The sequence below is a fragment of the Carassius gibelio genome, chromosome B12 (assembly GCF_023724105.1).
Source record: "Carassius gibelio isolate Cgi1373 ecotype wild population from Czech Republic chromosome B12, carGib1.2-hapl.c, whole genome shotgun sequence".
NCBI lineage: Eukaryota > Metazoa > Chordata > Actinopteri > Cypriniformes > Cyprinidae > Carassius > Carassius gibelio.
This window is the reverse complement of record NC_068407.1, coordinates 18,982,854-19,009,626: the sequence shown is the minus strand read 5'-3', so window position 1 is coordinate 19,009,626 and position 26,773 is coordinate 18,982,854. Positions and strand designations below refer to the sequence as shown.

General features: G+C 39.6%; 1 protein-coding gene across 1 annotated transcript; it reads right to left on the bottom strand.

Annotated features, from left to right (window-relative positions):
- Positions 1–481: 481 nt before the first annotated feature.
- Positions 482–25,448, bottom strand: LOC127968760 (proline-rich protein 12). The gene is made up of 16 exons (XM_052570099.1): positions 24,879–25,448; positions 24,551–24,691; positions 21,924–22,081; positions 14,682–14,843; positions 9,376–13,892; positions 7,806–7,991; positions 7,029–7,719; positions 5,906–6,390; positions 5,677–5,793; positions 5,257–5,390; positions 4,107–4,537; positions 3,230–3,349; positions 3,032–3,129; positions 2,666–2,797; positions 1,764–1,859; positions 482–1,675 (listed from the first exon to the last, which is right to left on the bottom strand). The coding sequence occupies exons 1-16, from the start codon at positions 24,923–24,925 to the stop codon at positions 1,538–1,540; spliced, it is 7,653 nt and encodes a 2,550-aa protein (XP_052426059.1). The 5' UTR covers positions 24,926–25,448; the 3' UTR covers positions 482–1,537.
- Between the last annotated feature and the right edge of the window lie 1,325 nt (positions 25,449–26,773).

The following is a 26,773-nucleotide window of genomic DNA, read 5'->3' as shown; positions in this document are numbered from 1 at the left end:
AATATAACCCAGTGGCAATGTACTTTTTGACTTTGCATATTTGCTAGTTTATGTCAATTGTAGGTCAGAGTTGTACTTTCTTGTTATACTTTTGGAAAATATTCCAAACCACTTCTGACTATCATCAGAAAAGGCGACTTTTGAAGTTCCTGGCTGGAAATACCCTGCTGCAATGGTAAGGAACTGAAGATATAGAGAAGAGAAGATATAGAGAACATATGATGTGCAGAACAACAGAAATAATAAACAACAACAACAGGAAAAAGAGGAACTGTAATGAAGTCATGGCCAAAGTTCAAGAAAAAGTACAAACCTCTGCATTTAGTCGTTTAGGGAAGAAAGTTCGGTTGAAGCCAAAAACATTTTCAAAAGATCAGACTCCAGTGTGATTATTAAACCGGTCACATCAGTTCGTTTCCAGAGAACGGAGACTTCTCACCCTAAACCTGAGGAGAAAAGCAGCGTCTCATCCCACACAATGTAGTCGTTGATGGTTTTATTTGTTTGTCAAATACAGGGATAGTCCTTGTACAGAAGAACCGGGAGATTTTTGTCAAGAGCTGTACAATATATACACAAAGGCTTTAGTTTTGAAAGAAGCACAGTATTAGATTGTTCCAAAATAATACTCAGAATACAGACAAAAAAAACAACTAATTTTCATTTTAAATAGTACTAATACATAATCCCTCCCTAATGGGAACCAGATGCTTAGCTCTCGCTTTCAATTCTGTTTATTTTCTCTGTAGAATGCACTGCGATAATACCGTTTGCGTAGCTTGATTAATTGTTCTACTCTGTCTTTCTCTTCTCTTTCTGTAACAGATAAAACCGATAATACATTTTCCATGGTATCTACCCACCTTGGATGAGCAAAAAGGAAGACAGCTCAGAATGTGGCATTTATAACATCTGAAGGAGCATTATTTGAACCGTTTTTATATGAAGCATCACTGGTTTGTATTGTATGTGCGAACACCTGTTAAAAATGTCTTTATAAATAATAAAAATGTCATCACATGTTGTTGCACGCATCATCTTCCCGCGACTGCTTTCCCATCAGCGCTCGTTTATAAAACAGAACCGTCTCTCTTTCTCTCTCGCTCTAGTTTAAGAAAAAAAACACATTTTTGTCTTAAAAAATTATTCATGTAAAATTCAGTCTCAAACTTCCTCCTAGTGTCGTCGCCAGGCGAACTCCTCCTGTCAGTAATTCCCACAATCCCAAAGTATAAAGACTCCCCGCAGTATATTCCTTCAACCGTAGCTCTGTGTACCATTTCCTTCGGATTCAGTGAAAATTCGGTTAAATCGGATCTCAGTTTGGTCACATCCATTTGCCTGAACGTCCAGGAGAGATCCTGCATTTTTACAGGCGTCTGTAAAGAGTTAATAAAGTTACTGTCTCCTCTCTTGTCGCCGTTTAAAAGAACGATTTCTGTAAGGAGGAGGAGGAGGACAGGAGAGCTAGGCAACAATAAACCCAGCTTCTTTGTACATCGAGGCCTCCTTGATTCCTCAACGTTTCTCCGTTGTCTTAAGCTTTGGTGCTGCTGAGGGTCATCAGCTCTAAGAAGGAGTTGAAGAGCGTCTCCAGCCAGCTCTGATTGGCCATGCACTGCTGAACAACTTCCTCTTGTCCGGGATCTTCTGAGGCCTGCTCTATAGTGTTCGTCTGAAAGAAAAGATGGAGTATTTCATTGAAGATTTGCATGGCGCTTGTTTGCTACAGCTGCTTATGGGAAATGCAGTTCAATGCTTACCTCTTTCTTACAGTGTAAGAAGGTATGATATTTATAATGATGCAGAGAGTGGTAGAGACTGTAGAGTCGACATGTTTCTGCTGATAACTTGAGGTCCTGGAGGAGACAGGAAGGGTGACATGTTAGTTCATCTTTTATCCTTTCTACACAGTCACTGTTTATTATATATATAAAAAAATTGCATGTATTTAATTATGTGATATGCTGTTTATGTTCTGTTTCTCTACAAGTAAGCTAAAAAAAGATACTATTACACGTATATGTATATTATTAGTTAATAAAGCAAACTAAATAATTTCAATTTATGAATAATATAATTTTGCATCACCATTTATTGACTAATAAAATACACTACCATTGAAAATCTAGGGTTGCTAAAAAAATATTTTTGCACACCATGGCTGCATGTTTTTTTTTTTTTTTGAAACAGTAAAAATAGTAAAAGTTAACAATTATAATGTGAAATATTATTACAATGTAAAATAACTGTTCTATATTTGATCATATTTTAAAATGTAATTTACGCCTGTGATAAAAACCTGAATTTTCAGAATAGCTACCCCAGACTTCAGTGTCACATGACCCTTCAGAAATCATTCTGATATGCTGATTCGCTGCTCAAGAAACATTTCGGATCAATCCTCAATTTGAAAACAGCTGTGCTGCTATATATTTTTGTGGAAACAGCGACACATTTTTTCTGCAATTTTCACTTTTGATTAATATAATGCAGCCTTGATGAATAAAAGCTTTATACATATATGTATAAATAATAATAAATCAAATCAAATCAAGAATAAATTGACAGCACTATTCATTATATTTCAGAATGCAGGGGTAGGGCTGTGAAGCTGCCATAATCAAACCAGATTCAGATTCAGAAAAAAAAATGTTTTGTTGACCTGTGGTTTGGGAACACTCTTTTTAATGCGGTTCAGCGTTTTGCGGTTGTAGCATTCACCACTCAGTCTGACCCTCACTGTCCCCGAGTCCAGGGGCTCCGCTGTTATCTGAGGGAACGTGTGAAGAGCTTCCTGTGCAGCAAAGACACAAGGGACGGTCCTTAAATGTAGCTTTTAAAATGTTAAAGTCTTCATTTAAATTTAAAAGGAATCTGTGACTTGAGTTAGCATACATGAGAAAATGTAAATGCTGTAAAAGTATAAAAAAATCTGATATTCGATTTAAGTGTTATGAAACAGAAACTGAGCAGTTGAATAGAAAAGAAAAAAAGAAATCAAGCAAGCACAAATAATAAGGTGAAGTACCTGGTGCTGAGAGTTGATGCTGACTCTTTTCAAAAGCTTCCTCTTCTGCTCACTCAGGAGGCTGTCGATCTTGCGCATCGGAGGAAGATAGAGCTCGTCTGAAACAAGCAGTAATGCAGGAGATGGGTGAGTCTGATCGCACGTTCTGATGATGAGAGAGCGCTACGGTCAGTTCGGGAGGAAATCACATTCGCTTACCTTCTGTGTCCTCTAGAGCCTGAATCATGTCCGGGTCGAGTGCTGTACTGACCAGCATCTCCACGTAGCTCCGGTACATCTCACGCATTGCTCGTGTGTTCAGGCCCACTTTCACCGAGACTGCCGGACAGACACACATCAATAACTGCACACTGCATACTCACTGAAAAGTCATTTTGCATTCAAACTGCACTCGAACAAGTCACATTTCACCTGAAAATCCCCCCCAAAATATTATTTATTTTACACAAAAAAATCAAGCATATATTTTACATTTTTCAGACAGTATTTTCATGAAAATCAATGCCTTTAGCAATTTCTCCTCCAATAAATTTTGATTACAGTAATGAACATTTTGTTTTTAAATCTTTCCATTATTCTTGATGTTTCTTAGAAAAAATTGTCTGTAATGCATTTTTTGCATTTTGCTTAATGTTTTATTAATATCTGCATATACATAAAGAGCAAAAAATAAAAACTAGGTGAAATTATTTATAATTAAATGTTCAGATTATGAAAATAAGTATAACTTAAAAAAATCAAGCAAATAATGTCACAATGCAACAAAATATATATTTTATTTTAGGGGCTTTAAATCTTATGTATGGTAATTAGTCTATTATAATTTTGTATGTTGTTATAATATAAATGGTATAAAATAAATAATATAAGAGTTGAACCGAAGTTGAACTGACCTGAGCTTTTTATTCTTTTCTATGCAAAACATAATTTCCTTTTTTGTCTGGGTAAAATATAATAAATGAATATAGTTTCAGCTGTCTTATTGATAAAATAAAAATACAGATTTAAGATGACTGTGACTGTTTTCTGTCAATTTGTCACAAATGCATGCCTTACACATTAAAAGTAAACTCACTTTCATCCTCACTTGCTGATGAGTCTGAGTCTGAGGACGAGGGGACCTCCTTCAGCCACATCCTGCGCTTCTTGGGCGGAGGTTCGGCCTTCACCTTTGGCGGCTGAGGTTTGGCAGAGCGTTCAGTCTTCTTCTCCTGTCCACCGCCCCTCTTCTCCTTCCCTCGTTCTGTCAACGCTGCCCGTTTCTCAGGCTTCTGGGGTGGCGGCGGCGGAGGAGAAGCTTTCTTCTCTTTTTCTTTCTCTTTCTTCTCTTCCTTCTGCTTGGTTTTAAGCACTTTTTCTTTTTCCCGCTGTTCCTTTGGCCGAATGTTGTTCTTCTCACGGGTTTCCCGCGACTCCTTAATCTTCTCTCTGTCTCTCTCTGTCCTCTCTAAGGGAGTCTGGTTGTTGGGGGGTGGCGCTAACTTAGGGAGTGGTTGAGAATGTCTCCTAAAAAGTAAAAAAAAAAACACCTTTATCAAGCATATCAACAGTACAAACATTCAAACTACACTACCCTAGATGGATAAACATTAAGAGCCATCAAATGTAACCATATCAGCATCCACACCAACATATGACAGCATGCTCAAGCGCTTTACGTTTGGATGGATTCTGATAGGCTGTCAATGTTTTTTATCATTCATCTGCTGGGAAAAAAGTGATTCCAGTGATACTGTTCATCTGTTTCCTTGTTTTTTTAAATGTGGAGTGGATTTCCCTGTTCTCATAAAATTTGTAGGATTGTTATACTCTTCGGTGCAAACATCTGAAATCTGAAAAATGCTGCCTTCACATGTACAAACGATGAGGGAACAAGGTTTGCTATCTAACATTTGTACAATATCCTGTCAATGAAGATGCCTGCATCTGCTGGCTTTTAAAGAGATACATTTGCCTATGATTTCTCACAATCCTGTGTATGCAATTTAATGGCTGGTGTAAAAAAAATCAATATTGCTGGAAAAAAGTACATTTGGAAGCTGGAAAGATTTAAGTAACAGTATCAATAAAGCTCATTCGAATCTGTTTTAGATCATTAGGCATAGTTCATTGGTGCCTTGGTAGTCTGAACCCTTGTTAAGGAGATGCCTTCACACTCAAATGTTGTCTGTGAAGTCACTGTCTCATTGATTTGACAAGACAGCAAGATAAAGGGGTCGAAATACCTCAGGTTGACAGTAGGTCTGTGCCAGGGCTTACAGGAACAGACCCTCACATAGTCTTTTTTGTTTATGTTTTCCAGAAACTTCACATACAGCCGCTGGTAGCGCTTTTTAGCATCCCCGAAGAAACCCAGATACTGAGGGGAAGCAGAGGAGAAGGGGACAAAAGAGGACATTAGAAACTCACAGTGACACAAAATTCACCTCATACAAATGCAAAAACAAAACAAAGCACAGAATCACCCTTCACTTAAAGGGACAGTTCCATCAGACAAAAATAGAAAGTCTGCTCATTCTGAAAATGAATAGTAACATTACCAGTAGAAATTTTGTGATGCTTGCCAGCACTAATAAATAAACAGTAGAAACAGCCGAAACATTCTGTGCAGCTTTTCACAAATGATGTGATCGGTCATGACTCACATTACTAGTGGCACAAAACTGTCTCTGTCCATCTTTAATCTCGGGGGAAAACTTCTGGAGCAGAGCTTTCTGTACGCGCCAAATGGGAGGGGGCTCTCTTCCTGTCTGCAGGGCCAACTAGTGAGAGACACACCAGATTAAACCTACATACCACATCGCAAACAATACATTATTGTATAATACACATGCTGGCAAAGATCTAAAAGAGAAACTGAATGCACTGATGTACCTTCAGACTCCTGATGTCCTCAATCCGCACCACAAACTCATCCCTCTCTCTGAAAATACCCTCGCCTCCGCTCTCACTCTCATCCTCATCAGTCTCACCAACAATGGCAGCACCGCTCTGTTTCTGTGCTAAGTGCAATGGTAAAATCTGAGGCGCAGGGGGCTCTTCAGGAGAGGCGGGCTCTGTGATGGATTCCTGTACCGGAGGTGGACTGGGCGAAGGTGGGCTGGAGGATAGAGGAGGCTCTGCAGGAGGAGGAGAGAGGACAGGCACAGAGGAAGCCTCAGGACTAGGTGGAGGCGAGGACTGATGTAGTGGTGATTTCTGAGAGGGGGAAAGATTGTCCTCCTTTTGAGGGAGCGGAGAGGGAAGGGGGAGGGGCGGAAGAGGTGATGGTGAGGAGGTGGAGGAGGGAGCAGGGGATGATGGGGAAACTGGAGGGAGAGACGGGGGAGCTTGGGCTTCGATAGCTTCTTTGGGTGAGTCTGCAAGAGAGAAGAGTACTCATAAATGTTCAGCTTCCCACAGTGTCTTAATAATGCCCTATTTTAAATGGATAGTTCACCCAAAAATGAACATTCTGTCATTAATTACTCACTCTCACGTGGTTCCAAACCCGTAAGACCTTCACCCCTTCACTAATTAGGATATTTTTTGATGAAATCCAGGAGCTTTCTGACCCTCCATAGACGGCAAGAAAACTACTACAAGGCCCAGAAACATAATTGTAACATCATTAAAATTGTCAATGTGACATCAGAGGTTCAAACTTAATTTTATGAAGCTACGAGAATACTTTTTTGCGTGCAAAGAAAACAAAAATAACAACACTCCACCGCCATTTACGGTCAGTACCACAACACATATGTGAGTATCTGACTGGAAGAGAAGAAACTGTTGCATAAAGTCATTATTTTTGTTTTCTTTGCACACAAAAGTAATCTTGTAGCTTCAGAAAATTATAGTTACATGTCTTTATTATAATTCTGGACCTGGAACTTGCTAGTTTCCTTGCTGTTGATGCTGGGTTAGAGAAAGCTCTCAGATTCCATCAAAAATATCTTAATTTGTGTTCCAAAGGACAACTTTCATTATTATCCTACTTTCCAAAAATTACCCTCACCTCCAAATTCGGTGACACTCAGCTGCTCCATATCTGGGACTTTCTCCTTTTCTTCCTCGTCTTGCTTCACAATCTCGTCTACATCCCTCAATTTCTCTTCCATTTCTTCTTCCTGCTCTTCTCTTTGCAATCTTGCAGGCTCAACAGAGTGGGTTTGGGCATTTGAGGGTGGGTGTGTATGCAGTGGTGGTTGAGGGCTGAGGACTGGTGGCTGCTGTGTTGGTGTCAGTGGTTCCAGAGGAGGTGGAGGAGGGGGTGGTGGAAGTGAAGGAGGCTGCATTGAGGAGTTGAGCTGAGGAGTGTCATACAGAGCAGAGATTGCAGAGGAGATGCTCTTTTGCAGGTCCTGGTTCTTTCCGACGGAGTCCTCCTCATCGGACGAGAAGGAGGGCAATGTTTCGAGGTTCCTTTTCAGCTCTTCATCCAAGCGTTTGCATGGGCTAGGACAGCCACCCAAAGACAGTCCTCCATCACTTTCACCATCTCCATATCCAGACACGGCTGCAGCAGCTGGGGGAGGTGGCGGTTGAGGGGATAATGGGCGAATGCCTCCACTTTTCCCAGGAGACGCATCTTCATTTCCAGCGCTGTCAGCTGAGCCCGTTGACATTCCTGATGGCCGTTTTCCAGATTTAAGAAAATCTAGAAATGAGGCAACAAAGCCAGTCTTCTCCGAGTCTTTGTCTTCCAACTAATAGTAGAGTACAGATTTTATCGTTAGATAAAAAAACATAAAAAACATGCTCACAAACACTTGTTTACACTGCATTCTCATACCTCTTGGGATTTTGACTTTTTGTCTTGAGGTCTGTTCATGTCAGGCACTCCGGGAGTCCCAGGGCTCAATCCTAAAGAAGGTGCTGAACCAAGGGAACCATCAGAGAGAGCCGGATCAGTGCCAGACAAGGAGTCTGTCCGCAACAAGGCATCAGAAGATGACATGGTTCCAATAGGAAGTTTAATCTAATAAAGGGAAACAAGACATTACAGAAAATAACGTAATGTTTTCAAAGCAGTTGTCCCATCATTCAAGAACTATTAGTAGGGGCCTATGATCTCAATTTTATTGTTCCCCAAATTTCATTTTAGCTTTTTCCAAATTCCCTTTTTTCCGTTTTAATTTTTGTGGATTACGTTTTTTCCATTTAAAATTTTCTAGACTCTATTTTAATGGTTAAATTTCATATTATTAATAAAAAGGCTTTGAGTCTCGTACCGGCAGGGATTGTTGGTGGGGGGATTGAATGTACAGCGCTCTTTCTCACCTTCAATACCAAGACTGAACCCCCAACTGCTCCCTGTGAGCCACAGCAAAAAATGGCTGCCCATTGATCTGGGTGTGTGTTCACTGCTGTGTGTGTTCACTACTGTGTGTGTGCACTTTGGATGGGACAAATGCAGAGCATTAATTTTTAATATGAGTCACCATACTTGGCCACATTTCCCTTTCAATACTTTTTTCTCCCAAATTCAGTTAATTCAAATAAATAATATACAATAATCTATTAATATTAATAACTAGTAAAAAATAATCATAAATAAGCATTTGTAATTTGTAAAGCATTATTTTTCAGAAATACGGTGTTGCGTATTTATGTTTTTCTAGTAAATTTTCTGGTAAATATTCCTATAAAATGAATGTCTCAATAACAGTTTTATTATTAGTAGCAGTACTATAATCACATTAATAGTGATAAATAACCAAACTTTTATTTTGATTTTCTCAGAATAAATGGCCAAATGCTCCTGAAGTGACTCTCAAAGCAGTTACAGTAATTATGTTTGTGTACTCATATATTAAGATGGCAGCAGCTAAAAAAAATACAAGTGTAATGTAGTGCGGCATTCATTCAAACAGAGACACGCAGAACATCCTGGATTCAAATTTAAAAAGTATTTTTGCCGAATAATATTCACTGACCCTAGTCCATATTGCAATTTGATTTAAGTATGCTGACCTACTTTTGATTTAACTGTCTAAAATTTTGCAAATTCCATGGTGTTCCACTTTATACAGTAAATTCCATTTTTATAAATTGATTTTGTGATAACGTCACTATACTAGGAATGCACTGATAATAACATTCTGGCAGACACTAATAAGCAAGTAATTATTTTAACGTTATGGCTCATAGAGGGAAATGATCATGTAATATAAAATTTTTAATACTGAACAATTCTTGAAAACAACAACAACAAAAAAACTACCACTTTTGCTTGATAACTGATATGGTCCCAATATATTGTCTTCATCTTCAACTATGGGTTTTTTAATTCTCAACAACCTCTCTCAAATTTTTAGGAATATATTTTAAAGTTATTTTTGTTTAACATTTTAACAGCTTACCTTGATGGGTTTGATTGGCTCTTGATGCTGTGGCTGCTGCTGAGATTGGTGATGCATTTGCTGCTGCATGTGTTGCTGATACATCTGATTTTGGTCTTTATTGGCCATCTCCATGTCCATCATGGATTCATCCCGTCTACCTCTGCCTCTTCCTCTTCCTCTGCCTCTGCCTCTTTCAGGAACATATCCTGTTCCATACTCTCCCATCATACCCCTAGAGTGGTGCGGTTCTGGCAATGGGCGTATACGTGGTCGTCCACGTGGCCTTGGTGGTCCTTCTCGTTTAGGCTTTGTGGGCTTCCTGCCTCTTTTCTTCGGTCCATCTTGAGGCATTAACTGCGGAGGGGGACCAAGAGATGGGTATCCAAAATCTAGATCACCCATGAGAGGGCTTAAGGTTCCTCCACCCACACCACTTGATTTGCGACAACTGGACACGAGGTCTGGTATCAGATCAGGAAGTCTGCTTCGGCTGTTGAGGCGAATGTCAGCAGGGACATCTGCCTTATCCTCATCATCTTCAAATTCATATTCCTGTGCATAGCTCTTCTTGGGCAAGGAGTTTGGATCAGGTCTTTCCTTCAGCAGATGGAAGGAACTTGACTTTAGGAGCTTCTTTGGGCGAGAGGAACAGAAGATGGGAGAGGTCAGACCCCCAGATCCAGACCCAGATCCCCCAGTACCTCCCATTTTGGCACCAGATGCCTCCCCCACTGTTCCAGTTGTCCCCATTCCAAGGCCGGCTGGTTGAGATTGGATCAGTCCAAGCTGCTCTGTGTTGACTGTAGATGGGAGCTCATGAGTCTTCAAGGAGTCAAGATCCAAATGCATGGTTCCATTGTCATGTTCCGAAAGATCATGGCAATATTGGCCATACCCTTGGTCACTGTGATGGCCAAGCATATCGTAACTTGGACCTGTATTGTCTCCTCCTCCAGGTGTTGTTTTAATTCCTTCCATTCCTTCCTGCACTGTTTGGCCAGGTGCAACCCCATCTTGACCCTGCCCAGTTCCTCCTGAGCAAGTGGATTTGTACTCCTCCGGACAGAACATATCCTCCATTCCAGGAAAGAATGAGCGGTCCTCATCTGGGAGAAGAGCATCAGGAAAGCAGATGGATGTTAAAGGAACAAACCTCTGGCTATGTTGGCTTTGATTTTGGTTTTGATTTGATTTCACTGCTGAATTTCTGGTGTCAAATTGGGCTTCACCCTGATGCTGCTCAAGTTGAGGTTGTGGAATCTGGGAGGTATGAGAGGGGTGAGACTGTTCCTGTTGCTGAGAAGCTGCTGAGGAGGCCTGTGGAGGAAGGTGATGATGTCTCTGCTGATTAGGATGGGAGGGATGAGGGTGTTGATGGTGGGAGTTAGGATGTTGAGGGCCTTGTGACGATTGTTGCTGTTGGTGGTGATGGTGGGATAGGTGGTGTCCATGTGAAGCTGTCGATAAACTCATGTCTGGTTCAGGAAGATATGAGTGTATCTCGGAGGCATGGTGCTGCGCTTGGTGGTGAGATGAAAGTCTTTGCTGCTCCTGTGATTGACGCCTTTCTACACTTCCTGCATTTCCTGTTCCAGAATTTCCCCTGCTTCCTTCACCTCCTGTCCTCTCATCCACCATTGCTTCCTCTTGGCTAGATGTCCGAGAGAGGGAATGCTCCAGCATGTCTAGTGAAGACTTAGGGCGGCTCTGGTCTTGCTGCTGGGTACCATGACCATAATGACCAGCTGCTTCCATAGCCTGGGACTGAAGCTGGAGTTGGAGCTGGGATGTCTGGGGCTGGGAATGGGTCTCTGCTGACACAACTCCCCCAGTGGCTTCCATAAGGGCCTGCTGGCTTACAGAATGCTGCTGTTGCTGAGCGTCTATCTTGCTGCGGGTGTGGGACAACACAGACTGCAACAAATGAGGGGGTTGGTGAGATTGGTCAGTGGGCGAGTCCATAAGCGACTGTGACTGAGAGTGACGTTGTTGCTGCTGTGGTTGTTGTTGATGTTGTTGTGGATGTGACTGATGATGTTGAGTTTGCTGCTGATGTGCCTGTTGATGTTGATGGTGGTGTTGCTGCACATCTGGTGTCTTGCGTATGTAAGTCATATCTCCTGAATCTTGAGGCTTTTTCTGAAGATCCATGTGTGGGTGAGAGTGCAGGTGTGGGTGGGTGGGTGTATGTGGAGTGTGTTGATGGTGGGAGGTGGAGTGTTGTGGAATGGAGTGTTGGGAATACGGATCACCCTGCCCATAATGCACTACTGATCCCAGAGAATCATGATGATGGTGAGGATGGGAATGTGTTTGATCTGAACTCCCTTGTCCTCCATCACTTACAGTTCTGTTGCTCTTCTGCTGTGGTTGTTGTTGATGTGGTTGTTTATGCTGCTGTTGTTGCTGCTGCTGATGTTGCTGTTGATGCTGTTGTTGTTGGTGCTGTTGCTGTTTCTTTAGGGACATCTCCAACTGACCGTCCAGTCCAGCTCCACTCCCTGTGCCAGAGACAGCAGCATTAGAGGTGGCACTATGTGTTCGAATAACACTCTGAAGGTGGTACCTCTCCTCAGAGCTTTTGCTCATCTCATAAGCAAGCCCCTTATTTCCATCCTGAGCTGGAAGGACTGGAGGCTGCTGGGTGGGCTGTGAGGAATGATGGCTCTGAGGAGCATGATGATGGGATGCTTGAGGAGCAGGACTCTGGGCTTGAAGAAGGTGTTGGATGAGGAAATCATCATCTACATCATCATCCTGTTGTGACCTAGACTCTGTTACACCAAGCATGTTGTTATTAGACTTTGTTTTGGGAGGAGCAGAGGGGTGGTAGGGTTGTGATCGAGGTCCTCTAGTGTCAGGGTACCCTTGTGGAGAAGGCAGAAATGAAGGCGAGAGAACGGAAGATAGATATTTGTTGGATCCTGCTCCAACAGGTGACTGGGCAGGTCGTGACGGTGCAGGAGAATGCAAACCAGGGTGGATGATTCCAGAATTGCTAGATGGAGATGGGCTTGAATCTGGAATGTGGTAAGATCCACCACCTCCTCCACCTCCCACGCTACCGCTGCCTCCAGTTCCTGTACTGCCTCCACTACTACTACCACCAGTTGTTCCACCACTTGCTCCTGACCTAAGAAGAGCAGGTGAGTGTCCTGATGCACCATAACCCATTGAGGGACTTCCAGCACCCGCTAAGGATGGTGGCAGAGACCCATAACCTGAATCAGTACCATATACTGATTCGGCTGAAAATGACTGACTTCCCAAATTCCCATACCCTTTAGCCACTCCAGAGGTCCTAGCTGAAGGAAGATCATGAGTCTGTGGAGAATTGAATCCCCCATATGACTGGGAAAGGTGTGATGGGGGAGGCTGACTTGGAGAGAAAGACTGGGGTTGTGGCTGAGGGGGAGTCTGGCCTGTTAGACCACTCGATGACTTGACTGGAGCCACTGGGGACCCATAGCCCGAGAGGCACGACTTAGGAAGGGTTTGCTGGGTGGAATTAGAGGAGCTCTGATTGGGCTGGGAATGTGACTGTGATGCAGAGGGTACAGTCTGGGTTGGTGGCTGTTGTCGAGAGGATGCAGAAGCAGAAGTGGAGGTAGGAATGGAATTAGACTGACGAGCACTTGCAGATGCAGAAGAGGAGGAAGAGGAGGAAGATGAGGATGAAGCAGAAGAGGCAGAGGGTGGTGTGTGGGGGGTTCTGGAAGAGGATGCAGAAGAGGAGTAACCACTACTTGAACTGCTCTTAGTCCCCTTTCCAGCCCCACCAGAGGATGAGGATGTAGAGGAGCCATAAGAAGGTTGGATTATCGGTCTGTACTGTTCAGTCCTGGGGGAGGGTTTATGGTCTGAGGAAGGACTGTGTTCACCTAGGGGACTACAAGAGAGGCCAGCATGGCGAGTATGAGTGGCTTGCTGATATCCTGACACCCCACAGCTAAGGTAGTGCTGAAGCGGGTGGGGAGTAGATGAGGGTGCTTGTGCTGGAGAGGGACGTTGGTAGTGTTTAATTACACTGTCTTGTCTTGGTATTGTCCGCTCTTGGGATGTTGGCTGAGGTGGAGCAGGGGTAGAGGAAAACACAGAGGCACTGTACAACTGGGAGGACTGGTCTTGAAGCTGAGAGGACAACAAGTTGAATTGATGAGAAGATAAATGGCGGGCAGAAACTGAGGCTGCAGAGGATGCTTGAGCAGATGTCACCCCACCCCCAGTTGGATCATGACTTCCACGGTAAGCTGCAGCTGCACCCTGTGATGACAACAGGCGGTCAAAGCCCAGACTTGACTGAGAAGGCGTCTTGATGTGGAGTAAAGGATCATGGGGTGACAGGAGGCCATTGGAGGTGGGGCTGAAAGTGGGCGTGTCCTGTAAGGACAATGAGGGGGTCACACCAGGAAAGGACCGCCCTGAGAATGGCGCTGGGTGCTGATAGGCAGACAAAGCAGAAGAGGATGAGAAGGATCCAGATCCAGGAAGAGCACCAGAGATGAAAAGCTCTGCAGGGGCAGGAGTGTGCATGGCTAAAATTTGGAGAGAGAAAAAAACACAAAGAAAAGACAAAAGCTAAGGCTATGAAAACACATACTAAAATAATAGTTTAAAAAAACATAATGAGTGCAAAGGCAATGCTGGTTTTCAACATCTGTGCATGTGGAGTCATTACAAGAGCCAATAAATATTTTTTAAAGGGGTGCTATTATGCTTTTTCAGTGTTCAGCTAGTGTTCCCAGGAGAGACGAGCTTAGAGTGGTTACAATCATCCAGGTTTAAATCATACTCAAATTGATTTGATTTTGACACAATATTTAAACTGAAGCTCACACCAGGCAGCTTTGGTAAGAGGCAGGACATTTCCCGACCAGGCGCCAGGGGCTGTCAATCAAAACACACACTTGCCCAGCTAACCAATCATAGCACATCTCGTATTCCAGAAGGCGGGCCTTCATTTGATACAGGAACTATTCAAGCCGTTCATGCCAGACTTCGGAGAGAGGTTTTGTAATAATGTAAAATAAGTGAAAAATAATGTTTTTCGAACAACCTAGTATGAAAGCCTGTTCTAGTACAACCCCAAAACAAAATTAAGACTTTGGAAAAGAGCATAATAGGACCCCTTTAATATGTGGCTTACAAGTTATTGCTTTGGCTACAGTGTTGTCAGTGCTGGCTGAATGCACTTACAGTTTACCAGCATTTCCTCCATACATTTAACATATCTGATGCAAATAGTGACTGTGCATGCTTGATCTGATCCTTATCAAATATCAAATTTTGTGCAAACTTCATATAACTCCGTAAGCTAAGCTTACCGGTCTGCCATGATGGAGTGCGAAACTGAGATAGAAGGGATGAGGCAGAGGGAGGCGGCTGTGGACCCCGGGACTCTAGTGCAGATATAAGGTTCATAACCGATGGATCTGGGCCTGATGGACTTGCATGGTGCAGCCCAGCATCAAAAAGTCCAGACAGGCCTATGAAAACCAGACATATGGAAAAACAAAGCATGTAATGAGCACATTTAGTAAACAAAGCAGTTATTCTATACAAAAGATATATGTAAACCTGGACCACAAAACCAGTCACAAATAGTGCAGGTATATTTGTAGCAATTACCAAAAATCATTAGGATATTAATTAAAGATCATGTTCCATTAAAATATTTTGTTAATTTCCTACCATAAATATATTAAAACTTCATTTTTGATTAGTAATATGCATTCCTAAGGGCTTCATTTGGATACCTTTAAAGGCGATTTTCTCAATATTTAGATTTGTTTGCACCATCAGATTTCAGAAATTCGGCCTAATGTTTACCTATCCTAACAAACCATACATCAATGGAAATTTTATTTATTCAGATGATGTATAAATCTCAATTTTGAAAAACTGACATTTAAGAAATGTTTTGTGGTCCAGTGTCACATATCCTCTTAATAAGGGACATCAAATGTATGGGTGCATCTGTAAAAAGTCAATACAACAACAAAAATATAAATGTAACAATAGTAGTCTCTCTACTAACTGTGTAATACAAAATATTATGCTTTCAAATGATCACGTCTTATGTACATACTTTTATTCACATGCACTTGGTCAAAACACTTGTCTTTGCCGAGTACTGATATAAACACAATGGATTTGGTCAATGTAAACAGACCTGCTTCTCATTCGAAACTCTTACAGCAGTTATTCATACATACTAATATATTATATTTTTTAGTCATGCAGTGCAGACTACTTTTCTTTAGTTTCTTATTGCATTTGATAACTTTTTAGATACTTGTTGTATACTTGAAAACTACAAGCTAGGGCAATAAATCAATAAAAAATAATTATATTTATCGCAATTTAAGAGAAAACTGAATTAATGACTTTATTCAACAATTTGTGGAGGAGACGAATTGTTGAATGAAGTCATTATTTTTGTACCGGGAGCGATGGAGTTTCTGCAAATGGCAATAGGACACTGGGAGGAGCCAGAGGAGCTTGATTTTTTCACAGATTATCTGTCTCATATTCTACTGTGAGGACATAACGACAGGTTTCACAAATATGTAAAAAATATATTTTTTACTAAAGTTACCTACAGCAGCTTTAATTTTGGGGTGAACTAACCCATTAAACAGCGCTGTGAGATCCAGTTTAAAGCACTTGAATTCAGCGAACAAAACAAATGACTGTGATTTTAAAGGGTTAGTTCACCCAAAAATCTAAATTATGTAATTAATAACTCACCCTCATGTCGTTCCAAACCCGTGAGACCTCCGTTTATCTTTGGAACACAGTTTAAGATATTTTACATTTAGTCCGAGAGCTCTCAATGCCTCCACTGAAACTGTGTGTACGGCAGTGTTGGGTAAGTTACTCAAAAAAAGTAATCCATTACAAATTACTAATTACTGCTGTAAAATTGTAATTTGATTACATTACTGATTACTGCATGTAAAAAGTAATCAGATTACTAATTACTTTACTTTCAAGTTACTTTGAAAACCTATTAAGGAAAAAAACTACAAACAAAGTGAAACTCAGTTCTTTCCGTAATTTAATATTGACTGAAAAATATTACAGAAATATGAAAACAGCAACTTGAATTAAAGATCCAATGCATTTCTATAACTTAACATTCTTAACATAAACTTGCTTAACAATGAAAACTGTAGTCTTTTTAAATGTATCTACAGTATGTCTTAACTAGGCCTACATATGGGCTGTCATTCCAAGGAAGCTTCTATTATTACAAGTCCAGATGTCTGCAGTTGTGGAGACATATTCCAAACGCTCGAATGTTTTTTTAAGTTCATACTCCATATCCGCATAGGACTGTCACTTTTCATTCGAAAATCGATTGCACAATCGATAAGACCAACCAAAATAAGTTTCGAAAATGAAAATCGGGGATCGATTTTGACCAAACTATTAATTTAAAAATAATTAAACAATCAAAAAAATATAGATGTAAAAAAAACTCCTGTTGGGGCTTAATTTATATCATCTTACGCGGGCTCGGGCTTGCGCTCCGGTTTGTGAGGTAAATGAGCGGTCATGTGATGTGTTTCAATTAGCGCTAGAAAGATGTTAAATGGATGCTGAGTAGATGCAACAGAGGCTTGCCTCCGGCGAAAATAAGTTTTGGTTGCACCAGCAACTAAAGCAAAGTTCTGGGGTGTGGAAAAGTTTTGACCATGTTTATAATGAGAATAATGAGTGAATAATGACGCACCATCAGTGAGCGCAGGAACATGCTGAAGACATCTACAGTGGATGTCTAGTTATAGGCCAAATGAGTCTATGTCTATTTAGAGTGCTGAGATGTTACGATGTTACAGATGACTTATTTTATTTCTTTATTCAAACTTCCAAGTGGCCTAGTCTACGTTAGTTATGAATAAATTATGTTAAACATGTATAAATGACTCATTGTTGACAAAAGGCAAAAGAGCTGTGTGTGTATGCGCACATCTGAATGTAGGGCTGCAAAGGGGTTCGGGCTTTTAAAAAGCTGTCAATCAAAATGTACTTCTCGGGCTCGGGCCGAAACCTGTCGAGCTCGGGTCCTGTCGGGCCTAACTTTTAAGGCCCGATTACAGCTCTAATGCCAATAAATAATAAATATTGCTGACTCGTTTCCAAGCGCTCTCTTTACGTTCGTCCGATATGTGGCGTTGAAAAAGGAAACGTCTTTTTTTTAGACATGGAAAATCGATTTTACAATCGATTCAATGAAGACTTATGTCTTAAAAATCGAAAATGCTTTTTACACAAAAGTGACAGCCCTATATCCGCATAGCATTTATCTAGATACCTTGCAAATGTCTTTCGGTCCTGCAAGGGTACAGAGCTGTCCGTCACGGGTATCATCGTAAGCAAGTCTCTTAAAATGACTGCGATTCCACAGTCGACAAGGGCAGCATTTCCTCCACCACACACGCTGCTACAGCTCTTCACCTGTCCAGAAGTTACCTTCCCTCCCGATCTTGAACAAAAATCTCCGTCCATTTTAACAGCACGAGTTCTCCAGTAATTCATTAAAGCACATGCTCAATAGCTGAGGCAGCCGCCCCAAAACGTGATTAGAAATGCATTTTAATTTATTTAATTTAATATTTTTTCTTACCAATACATTTGTAACGCAAGTAACTTAATTTTATTGACATCAATAACTGTAATCAAATTACATTTATTTCAAATGTAATGAGTTACATTACTGCATTGTACATTACTTTGTAATGGCATAACTTGCTTGAAAGGACTTTGGTACGGTCTACTGTCCATGTCCAGAAAGGTAAGAAAAACATCTTCAAAGTAGTCCATGTGACATCAGAGTAGGGCTGGACGATTATGGCCTAAAATCAAAACCTCGATTGGTTAACCAGTTTACCTCGATTACGATTAATGAACGATTATTTAGTTTGGGTTTTTTTTTTTTTTTTTTTTTGCTCTTATAGTTCACTGACAAGGTTTGTATTGTAAATATGATTGACTATCAGCAGTTATTTTATCTATGTTCGTAACATTTCTTACTAGGGTTGGGTATCTTTTGAATTTTATCAATTCTGATTCTTATCGATTCCTAGTTTGATTCCAATAAGATAAAAAAATCCAATATAAAAAAAATAAAAAATTTATTAATGTCAAACATAAAACACTGCAAAAGGAATTTTGCCTGTGATTAAAAAAAATACCATAGCAAAAACAACTAGATTAATATAAATTTCAAATATTAAAGTGTTAAAGACAAGTAATAAGATAGGTCAGTAATAAGAAAGGAACAAACAAATAAATTAGCCATATCATAAACAAATACAACTTAACTAAATTTCAGGTACAGAAACTGTAATTAAAAGTTTAAAAACACTGCATAGTTTTCTTTTTATAAATAAAATAAAGATTAATCAAGTAAAGTTATTAAATATATTCAGTCAAGATCAGTGAATGATTTTCTTTTGTTCTTTGATTAACATTAATGACAGACAGTGCGTTTATTAGGCTGATGTCTCTTTAAGCAAAAATACTGTACATGTGTATTTTCTTTCTCATTGGTTTACGTTCACGTAAGACAAAAACGGCTGTGTTTATGATGATATACTAAAGTAGTTTTCTGTATCATAGTTTCGACTCGGAACAACCTTTTCTACAGTTAAAATACACAGAACAGTCCGAGAACGGACACAAACTGGGAACCCGCAACGCGACCGCCGACCGCTGCTCTCTGTGCACGCGCTTGTGCTTCATGTGCGCTGCACACAAACATGCTATAATAAGTTCAGCGCAGACAACTAGTTTCTGTATTCCTCTGTGCGCGTGATCTTCATAGCTACTGTTTATATGAGTGTTCGTGCCACAATGCAGCTGCGTGAACATGGGAGCTCGAAATAATAATACACACCCGATCGTCTCATCGCTTAAATGTCCAAACCATAAAACAAATACAACTGACAAAGTTTACTGAAAACGCAAGGCTCGCGTGCCACCACTATGTGTTGAACCGGCGTTCACGTGTTTTGCTTTTATGCCACTGACGGGAGAGCAGAGTCATGTGGTTACACATGCGCTAGTATGCTTTTAAGGGGGAAGTGTTAACAGGATTAAAAAAACTAAATAACCGATGTGGAAAAATCATTAGAGATTATGTATTTCGGTTTTGATTATTTTTCGATTAATCGTCCAGTCCTACATCAGAGGGTCAGTTAGAATTTTTTGAAGCATTGAAAATACATTTTGGTCCAAAAATAGCAAAAAACTACGACTTTATTCAGCATTGTCTTCTCTTTCGGGTCTGTTGTGAGCGCATTCACTGCAGTTTAGTGATGTCCGGTTCGCAAACGAATCATTCGATGTAACGGACCTTCTTGAACCAGTTCACCAAATCAAACTGAATTGTTTTAAATGGTTCGCATCTCCAGTACGCATTAATCCACAAATTACTTAAGCTGTTAACTTTTTTAAAGTGGCTGACACTCCAATATCCAACCAATATCCCGGAGTAATTCATTTACTCAAACAGTACATCACTCTAATTTGCAGATTATCAATATAATTATTAATATTAAAACAGTTTTCAGGATTCTCTGATGAATAGAAAGATCCAAAGATCAACATTTATCTGAAATAAAAAGCTTTCGTAATATTATAAACACCATTCTATTCAAAAGCATGGAGTCAGTATGATTTATTAAGAAATTTTCTTTTATTTAGCAAGGATGCTTTAAACTGATCAAAGTGATAATAAGACATTTATAACGCTCCAAAAGATTTCTATTTCAGATAAATGCTGTTCTTCTGAACTTTCTATTCATCAAAGAAACCTGAAATTCAACTCTACTAATACTCAACTAATAAATTATTTTTGAGCAGCAAATCAGAATATAAGTATGATTTCTGAAGGATCATGTGACTGGAGTAATGATGATACAAATACAGCCTTGAAATCAGAGGAATAAATTATATTTAAAAAAGTTATTTTAAATACTAAAAATATTTTAAATTGTTACTGTTTTTGCAGTTTTTTGGATCGAATAAATGCAGGCTTGGTGAGCATAAGAGAATTCTTTAAAAACAATACAATTCTTACTGTTCAAAAACTTTGGATTGGTTGTGTATGTTACCCTATATTTTTATATATTAATATTAATATTAGATTAAAGATATTAATATTAATTAGGTGAGTCTGAGAGGATCACTTAACAGTGATTTCACATTTCTTGTTTGTATGAAGGCTAAATACAAATAAAAGGTGATCATTAATTTATTTGTGCTGGGGGTTTTTTCTTTCTAAATTTGTATATGCTTTTCATTTTTCATAAGTTTGTATGCACAGACATCTTTTGTGGGCGTTCTTGGCCGTTTTTACTAGGCTTTTTCTTAAGTGTTCATATCGATATCGGAATTATATCGCATCAACCGAAATTAAGAAATATGTCAGGATATAAATTTTGGCTATGTCGTCCAGCCCTAAATTGCAGTTGCATTTTTTTAAACTATAGTATTTAGATTATGGTTTCTCATACAAATACCTAAAAACCATATATTTATATTTAACTAAGTTATTGAGGTGCTATATGTGTGGTTTTAACTGTGATCATCAGGATTTAAACGCATGCTACTATGGAAGACCAATGATTGATTTAAAAAAAAAAACATCAGAATTATTTAATGAAACCATATAAATATGAGCTTGCTATAATATTTACTGAAGTTGCTGAATTTGATAATGAACAAAAATTTGCATCTGCTTCCTACTTCCAGCTACTACTAATATCAAATGTGCATTTCTAAGAGGCAAAAAAGTATTATTATTATTAATATTATCAGGCAAAATAAACCTGTCTCTTGATTTGAAATAATATCACTCTTTAGAACATGCGCTAAAACTAAGAATTGTTTTTTTTTATCTGCCTTTAAACTTTAAACGAAATAATGATTTGATATTTATCATGATAATAAGCAATATCATTTATTTGCCCATACTACTGTAAGCACTGTTTAATTCATTTTTTTTTATCTTTGTTTATCAATTGCTTGTAATTTTTGTTTCGTTATTTTATTACCATTTGTTTACTTGCTTTCAATAACTAGCCTAATTGCTTAAATTAATATTTAACTTTTAAAATGATTTTGCTTGAATATTTGGATGACATTGGCATGGACCACTGAAATTTTAGTACGATGTGTGACAAGACTAGTGCTGACTTACAAATCCTTTGTGGCAAATCAATCATGGTAGTTGGAAGTTAACACATAACTCTATAATAAAAGCTACAATTGGGCACATTGTGCTTCAAAACCTCAGGAATGCAGTGCATCTTCCTATGCGTAGTGTCACGACCATCGAAAATGAACTACCAAACCAGTACGCATCAACATTTTCTGGGCTTGCTGTGATCAACAAATTTCTGTGATCAGTTTATCTGATCATAAATCAATGGCAACATCAATATATGTTCAGCATACATAGATATTCCACAAGTTCTGTGATTCTATACACGTCAACATGATACGAAAAAACCAAACCAGATGTTTGAACGTCAAGTCAGAGTAATGTCACTCACCCAGGCTCCTTCCAGCTGCACCCCAGGCCCCACCCTGGCCAGATCCTCCAGGATGGTGATTGGTAGCATAACCCTGCAGGGGATGGGGAGTGGCGTAGGCTTGGCGATGAAGAAGTTCAGACTCTGGATGTGATGATCTAGAGCTGCCGTACACCAAGCTGATGAACCAGAGATCAACAGGGACTGGGAATTAGTCATCAACGATGCTTGAAGCAAGTGTTAACGTTATTTAACAGTTTGCATTTTTCCTGTGGTAATCTCTGTACAGTAAACTAATGCATAACCAAGCTCGTTAACGAGCAATATTTAAGTAGCAATTTTGTAAGGGGTATTACACTGACTGGTGTACTTGTAATTCAACTCTATTAGGTTTTTGTAATTTCTAATTGGTACAAAATTCATAATTTTAAACAAATAATCTTGTAAAATTCATAATCTGTAATAAGCGTGGATTATATAATAAATCACAGCACACAATGTGTTAAGTGCATTATGAGAAAAAAAGTGGCTTTTATTAATGTTTATTTGTTGTAGAACTCAAAAAGAACAGTCATCCAGCTTTTATAATCTGCTGTTATGTTATTTAATACATAGATTTGTAATATATAATTGTAATATACAACAAAATTGCACTATTAGTTTAGTATTGATGTATTGTTATTATGATGGTAGCAGACAACTATCATTTTCATTATTATTATTGTTATTTTCTATTGTTATTATAAAACTGTGATTTAAAAATATAATAGGGTATGGTTATATTTTATATGATTATTATAAATAATGAGACATATTAGAATGTTTATGATAATGAGGATTATTATATTGTATTATTGTGTCTATTGAGATGGTCCTATTGTTATTGGGTATTTGTAAATAAATATTATAATATGACAAAAATGACAATGGCAGCAACCATATGGTGTAATAAATGGGAATGAATTTAGGGTGGGGGCAAATTATGTTCTACTTCTTTCCACTCCCTTTCAAGCAAGTATTATATGTGCAAATATGTGTGTGAATGTGTGTAACATAATTGTATGTGAGATAAACTGTTCTATGTTTCTATGCATGTACATTAATATATATATATATATATATATATATATATATATATATATATATATATATATATATATTAAAATATAAACAATAATATAAAATATCTGACATAATTACTTAATCTAATATTTACATATCTGGAGCTGAAACATCCCAACTTATCTTTACCTTATCTATTAATAACTGTGGACATCTCATTAAAATTACTTCTCAGACAGCTTTTTGAGATATTGAATTTATACACAAACACACAAAAAATTTACAAATCCTAATTTGAACTGCATGTCATCAAAACCTGCACAATAATATTCTTAAAAAATGTTTTGTTGTGAATATATCCTATATTCCAAATGATTAACATTGTTATTCTTTTTCTTATTATTATATTTAGATTATGTGGGCTGTACAACAGAAACGTGGTCATTTAATCTTAAACTTATTATGGAGATTTTCTCATTCATTCTCCTTCTCAGATATTACGAAGACTATAAAATAAAGCACCTGGACAGCATTTTTGAGATATTAAATTATACTTACAAATAAAACAAATGAATGTTATATGGCGAATGAAATACATCCCATCAGACATCAGCCACTGTCATGCTATATAAAGGACTATTCTATATTGTTAATAACTTGTTTCGTGAATAGTACTGGCTTTTATTATTATTATTATTATCTCGTCACTGTTATATCTTCGAACTGTAAGTCGTCATGTACGTTAAGTAAATTACTTTTTTAATCGAAAATATTAAAATGCAACACTAATTATGATCATTTAATAAAAATAAGAAACAATGTGTTGTTTATTTTGTTGACTAGAATTCACGTCTTAGTGTGTGACAGGGAGCTTAGCATTGGAGGCTAACTCGTTAGCAGCGCAGCTCGCTTCACGGATGTCTCAACGGAAACGATGGGCGTTTTTATCATTTTTCTCTGGCCTGAAGTAAAACCTAACATAGGTTCCAGATACAATTTTTTTTTAGATCAATACCAGGCCCACATGCGACAATAGCATGATGAGGTTAGCTAGCGTCAGCTGAAGGGGAGGTTAGCTCCTCATCATCAGAGGCCGCGTAGCATTGTTTCCACGATTTCTAAACCAACGAGGAATGTTTTTCAACAAAACGCTAATATCGCACACGTGCATTTCCAACGCAAATGCTACGTTTAATTCTGGCATGGCGTGTTTTAATCAACGGGAGCGTTTAAACGGTTGCAAATATAAGCGGATCGCGTTTTTTTAGCGATCTTTGCTCGGTGGGCTTGACCCTAAATGAATCTACGAGGGGGTCTGTACTAAAATCGTGCGAGCAGACTTCACCCCGCCCCCCACCTTTTTTCTTCCCTCTCCTCCCCAAACCGCACATTAGTCCATCAATCACACTTGAATTTGCAAAGCTGCAATCCCTCGCTTATTTGAATAACAATGGCTACACTAATACCTTCTGACATCCTACGCAAATGCATCGTCAGAGTCAGATGCAAATGCACGGGTTTGCACGGTGTGTTTTGTCCCGAACAGCGGACATGATTCTGTGTTTTCAGCATGGCTGCATGCTCACCTCGCTTTGGCCGATCTCTCGTAGCTCCATCCGGCTCCTGCGCCCAGATCACCGAAGCCAGCTCCCGGGTAATTTCTGTCCATCGCTCCGCAGTAACGCGCGGCTGGATGCGAGCGAACGGTTTCGGTGCAAAACTCTCTTCTGCACAGCAAGATCGCGCCGCCGTTGTCAGTTTTTAATCATTCTTCCTGGTCAGAGACGACTCGCGAGAGTCCATACGAGTGAAAAATAGCATATTGAAAAAAAGGGAGAGGGAAATGGAGGGGAGGAGGAGATGAGTGCGTGATAGAGGGGGTGTTCACCGACCACCTCCGAAGAAATAACTCACCTCCTTTTCAGCCTTATCTCGTTTAAAACCAGATCAAGTAATGCCATGCTCCTGGCACGCTGCGAGGAATTCGGTTTGACCGATAAATTACCGATGGACGCATATGACCGTATACGTCCTTTCCCTTGTTTCTCCTCCCCTTACTTTACTTGTATGAAATATGCAATGTGCATCGACCGTTAAACGCCTGCTAACGTTACATTACGCATGCAACAATATTGCAAGCGAATTTTGAGAATAATAGCACGCGCTACATTTAAATTCCACCCACAGCTAGTAGCGCGAGCTAAGTAAGTTAGCCCTGTGTCGACGCATCAAAATAAGATGGTGCTGCTGATGTGTTTTCGGTCGAATCCCGATCCTTTTCCCTTCGCTCGCTTGCGCTTTGCGTGCGACTCAACGGCGTCTGAAAGCAACGCCGCGCGCAGATCCCGCACGGTTCGCTTGAACGTCGAGCTCGAGGCCTCCCTTTTTCATAATATTAGTCATTTTCCTCAGAAGACGCCATTTTTGAAGGCGGCTGGTTCTCTCTCTTCTCCCTCCCCTCTGTCTCTCTCATGCTCTGGTCCACCTCACCTCCTCGAACAGAAGCTGTTCCCGGAACACATTGCTCTCTCTCTTATTCGAGAATGGTCAGAGACCAGAGAAGGGGGAGACAGATGCACGATGTCTGGCCTTCAAGTGAACAGAGCGTCATTATTGTGGGCTTCGTGTTGTTGCTGTGGTGAAGTCTTCCCCCCACACCTTTGACAATGACCATGAACGGTGACAAATGATTTAGCATATGTTTACATATGCGACCATGGACCACAAAACTAGATTTATACATCATCTGAAAGCTGAAGAAATAAGCTTTCCATTGATGGATGGATTGTTAGGACATTATTTGGAAGAGATACAACTATTTGTAAACTATAAAAAAAAAAAATAGGTGTGTATATATACATAGAGAGAGAGAGAGAGAGAGAGAGAGAGAGAGAGAGTTGTCCAAATTAAGTTCTTATCAATGCATTTTACTAATAAAACGTGAAGTTTTATATATATTTATGGTGTGCAATTTTCTAAATATCTTCATTGAACATAATCTTTATCCTAATGATTTTTGGCATAAAAGAAAAATCAACAATTTTGGCCCATAGGTTACAATGCATTGTAGGCTGAAATCAGCCTGCTGCCCGACTCTGAATGAAATGGCATTGTAATAATACAGTTATACCAACAGTATTAAGCATTTCTCTACCCTGTGAACAGGCAAAATGGGAGAGTTCTGCCTGTTCTGACAATTAAAATACTTTTATTCACTTAATCTAATGTGGTTATGTTTATTCAGTCATAAGTTAAAAACATAACATATTTCACAACAATGTTTTTTCCACATTGATTTAAAATGGGATAATCTTGTACCATATTGATATACAATATATCAAAGACTGTTCGACGCCTCAGGAGGGGGAAGCAGTGCCCTACCAACACTGTTTACAGTAGAGATGGGCACCTGTTGACCTCAACTGGGGATATCGTCGGGCGGTGGAAGGAATACTTCGAGGATCTTCTCAATCCCACCGACTTGTGTTCCGTTGAGGAAGCAGTGGCTGGGGACTCGGAGGGGCACTCGTCCATCACCCGGGCTGAAGTCATCGAGGTAGTTAAAAAGCTCCTCGGTGGCAAGGCACCGGGGGTGGACGAGATCCGCCCCGAGTACCTCAAGTCTCTGGATGTTGTGGGGCTGTCTTGGCTGGCACGCCTCTGCAACATCGCATGGCGGTTGGGGACAGTACCTCTGGACTGGCAGACCGGGGTGGTGGTCCCTCTTTTCAAGAAGGGGGACCGGAGAGTGTGTTCCAACTATAGGGGGATCACACTTCTCAGCCTCCCTGGAAAAGTCTATGCCAGGG

Bases quoted from the DNA above. Each gene is read 5' to 3' on its own strand.
- LOC127968760 (XM_052570099.1), bottom strand. From the start codon at position 24,925: ATGGCATTACTTGATCTGGTTTTAAACGAGATAAGGCTGAAAAGGAG. The intron at 14,844-21,923 runs GTGAGTGACATT...TGGTTTTCATAG, and splicing joins TGCAGCTGGAAGGAGCCTGG to GCCTGTCTGGACTTTTTGAT. The intron at 4,538-5,256 runs GTATTTCGACCC...TTTACTTTTTAG, and splicing joins AGACCTACTGTCAACCTGAG to GAGACATTCTCAACCACTCC.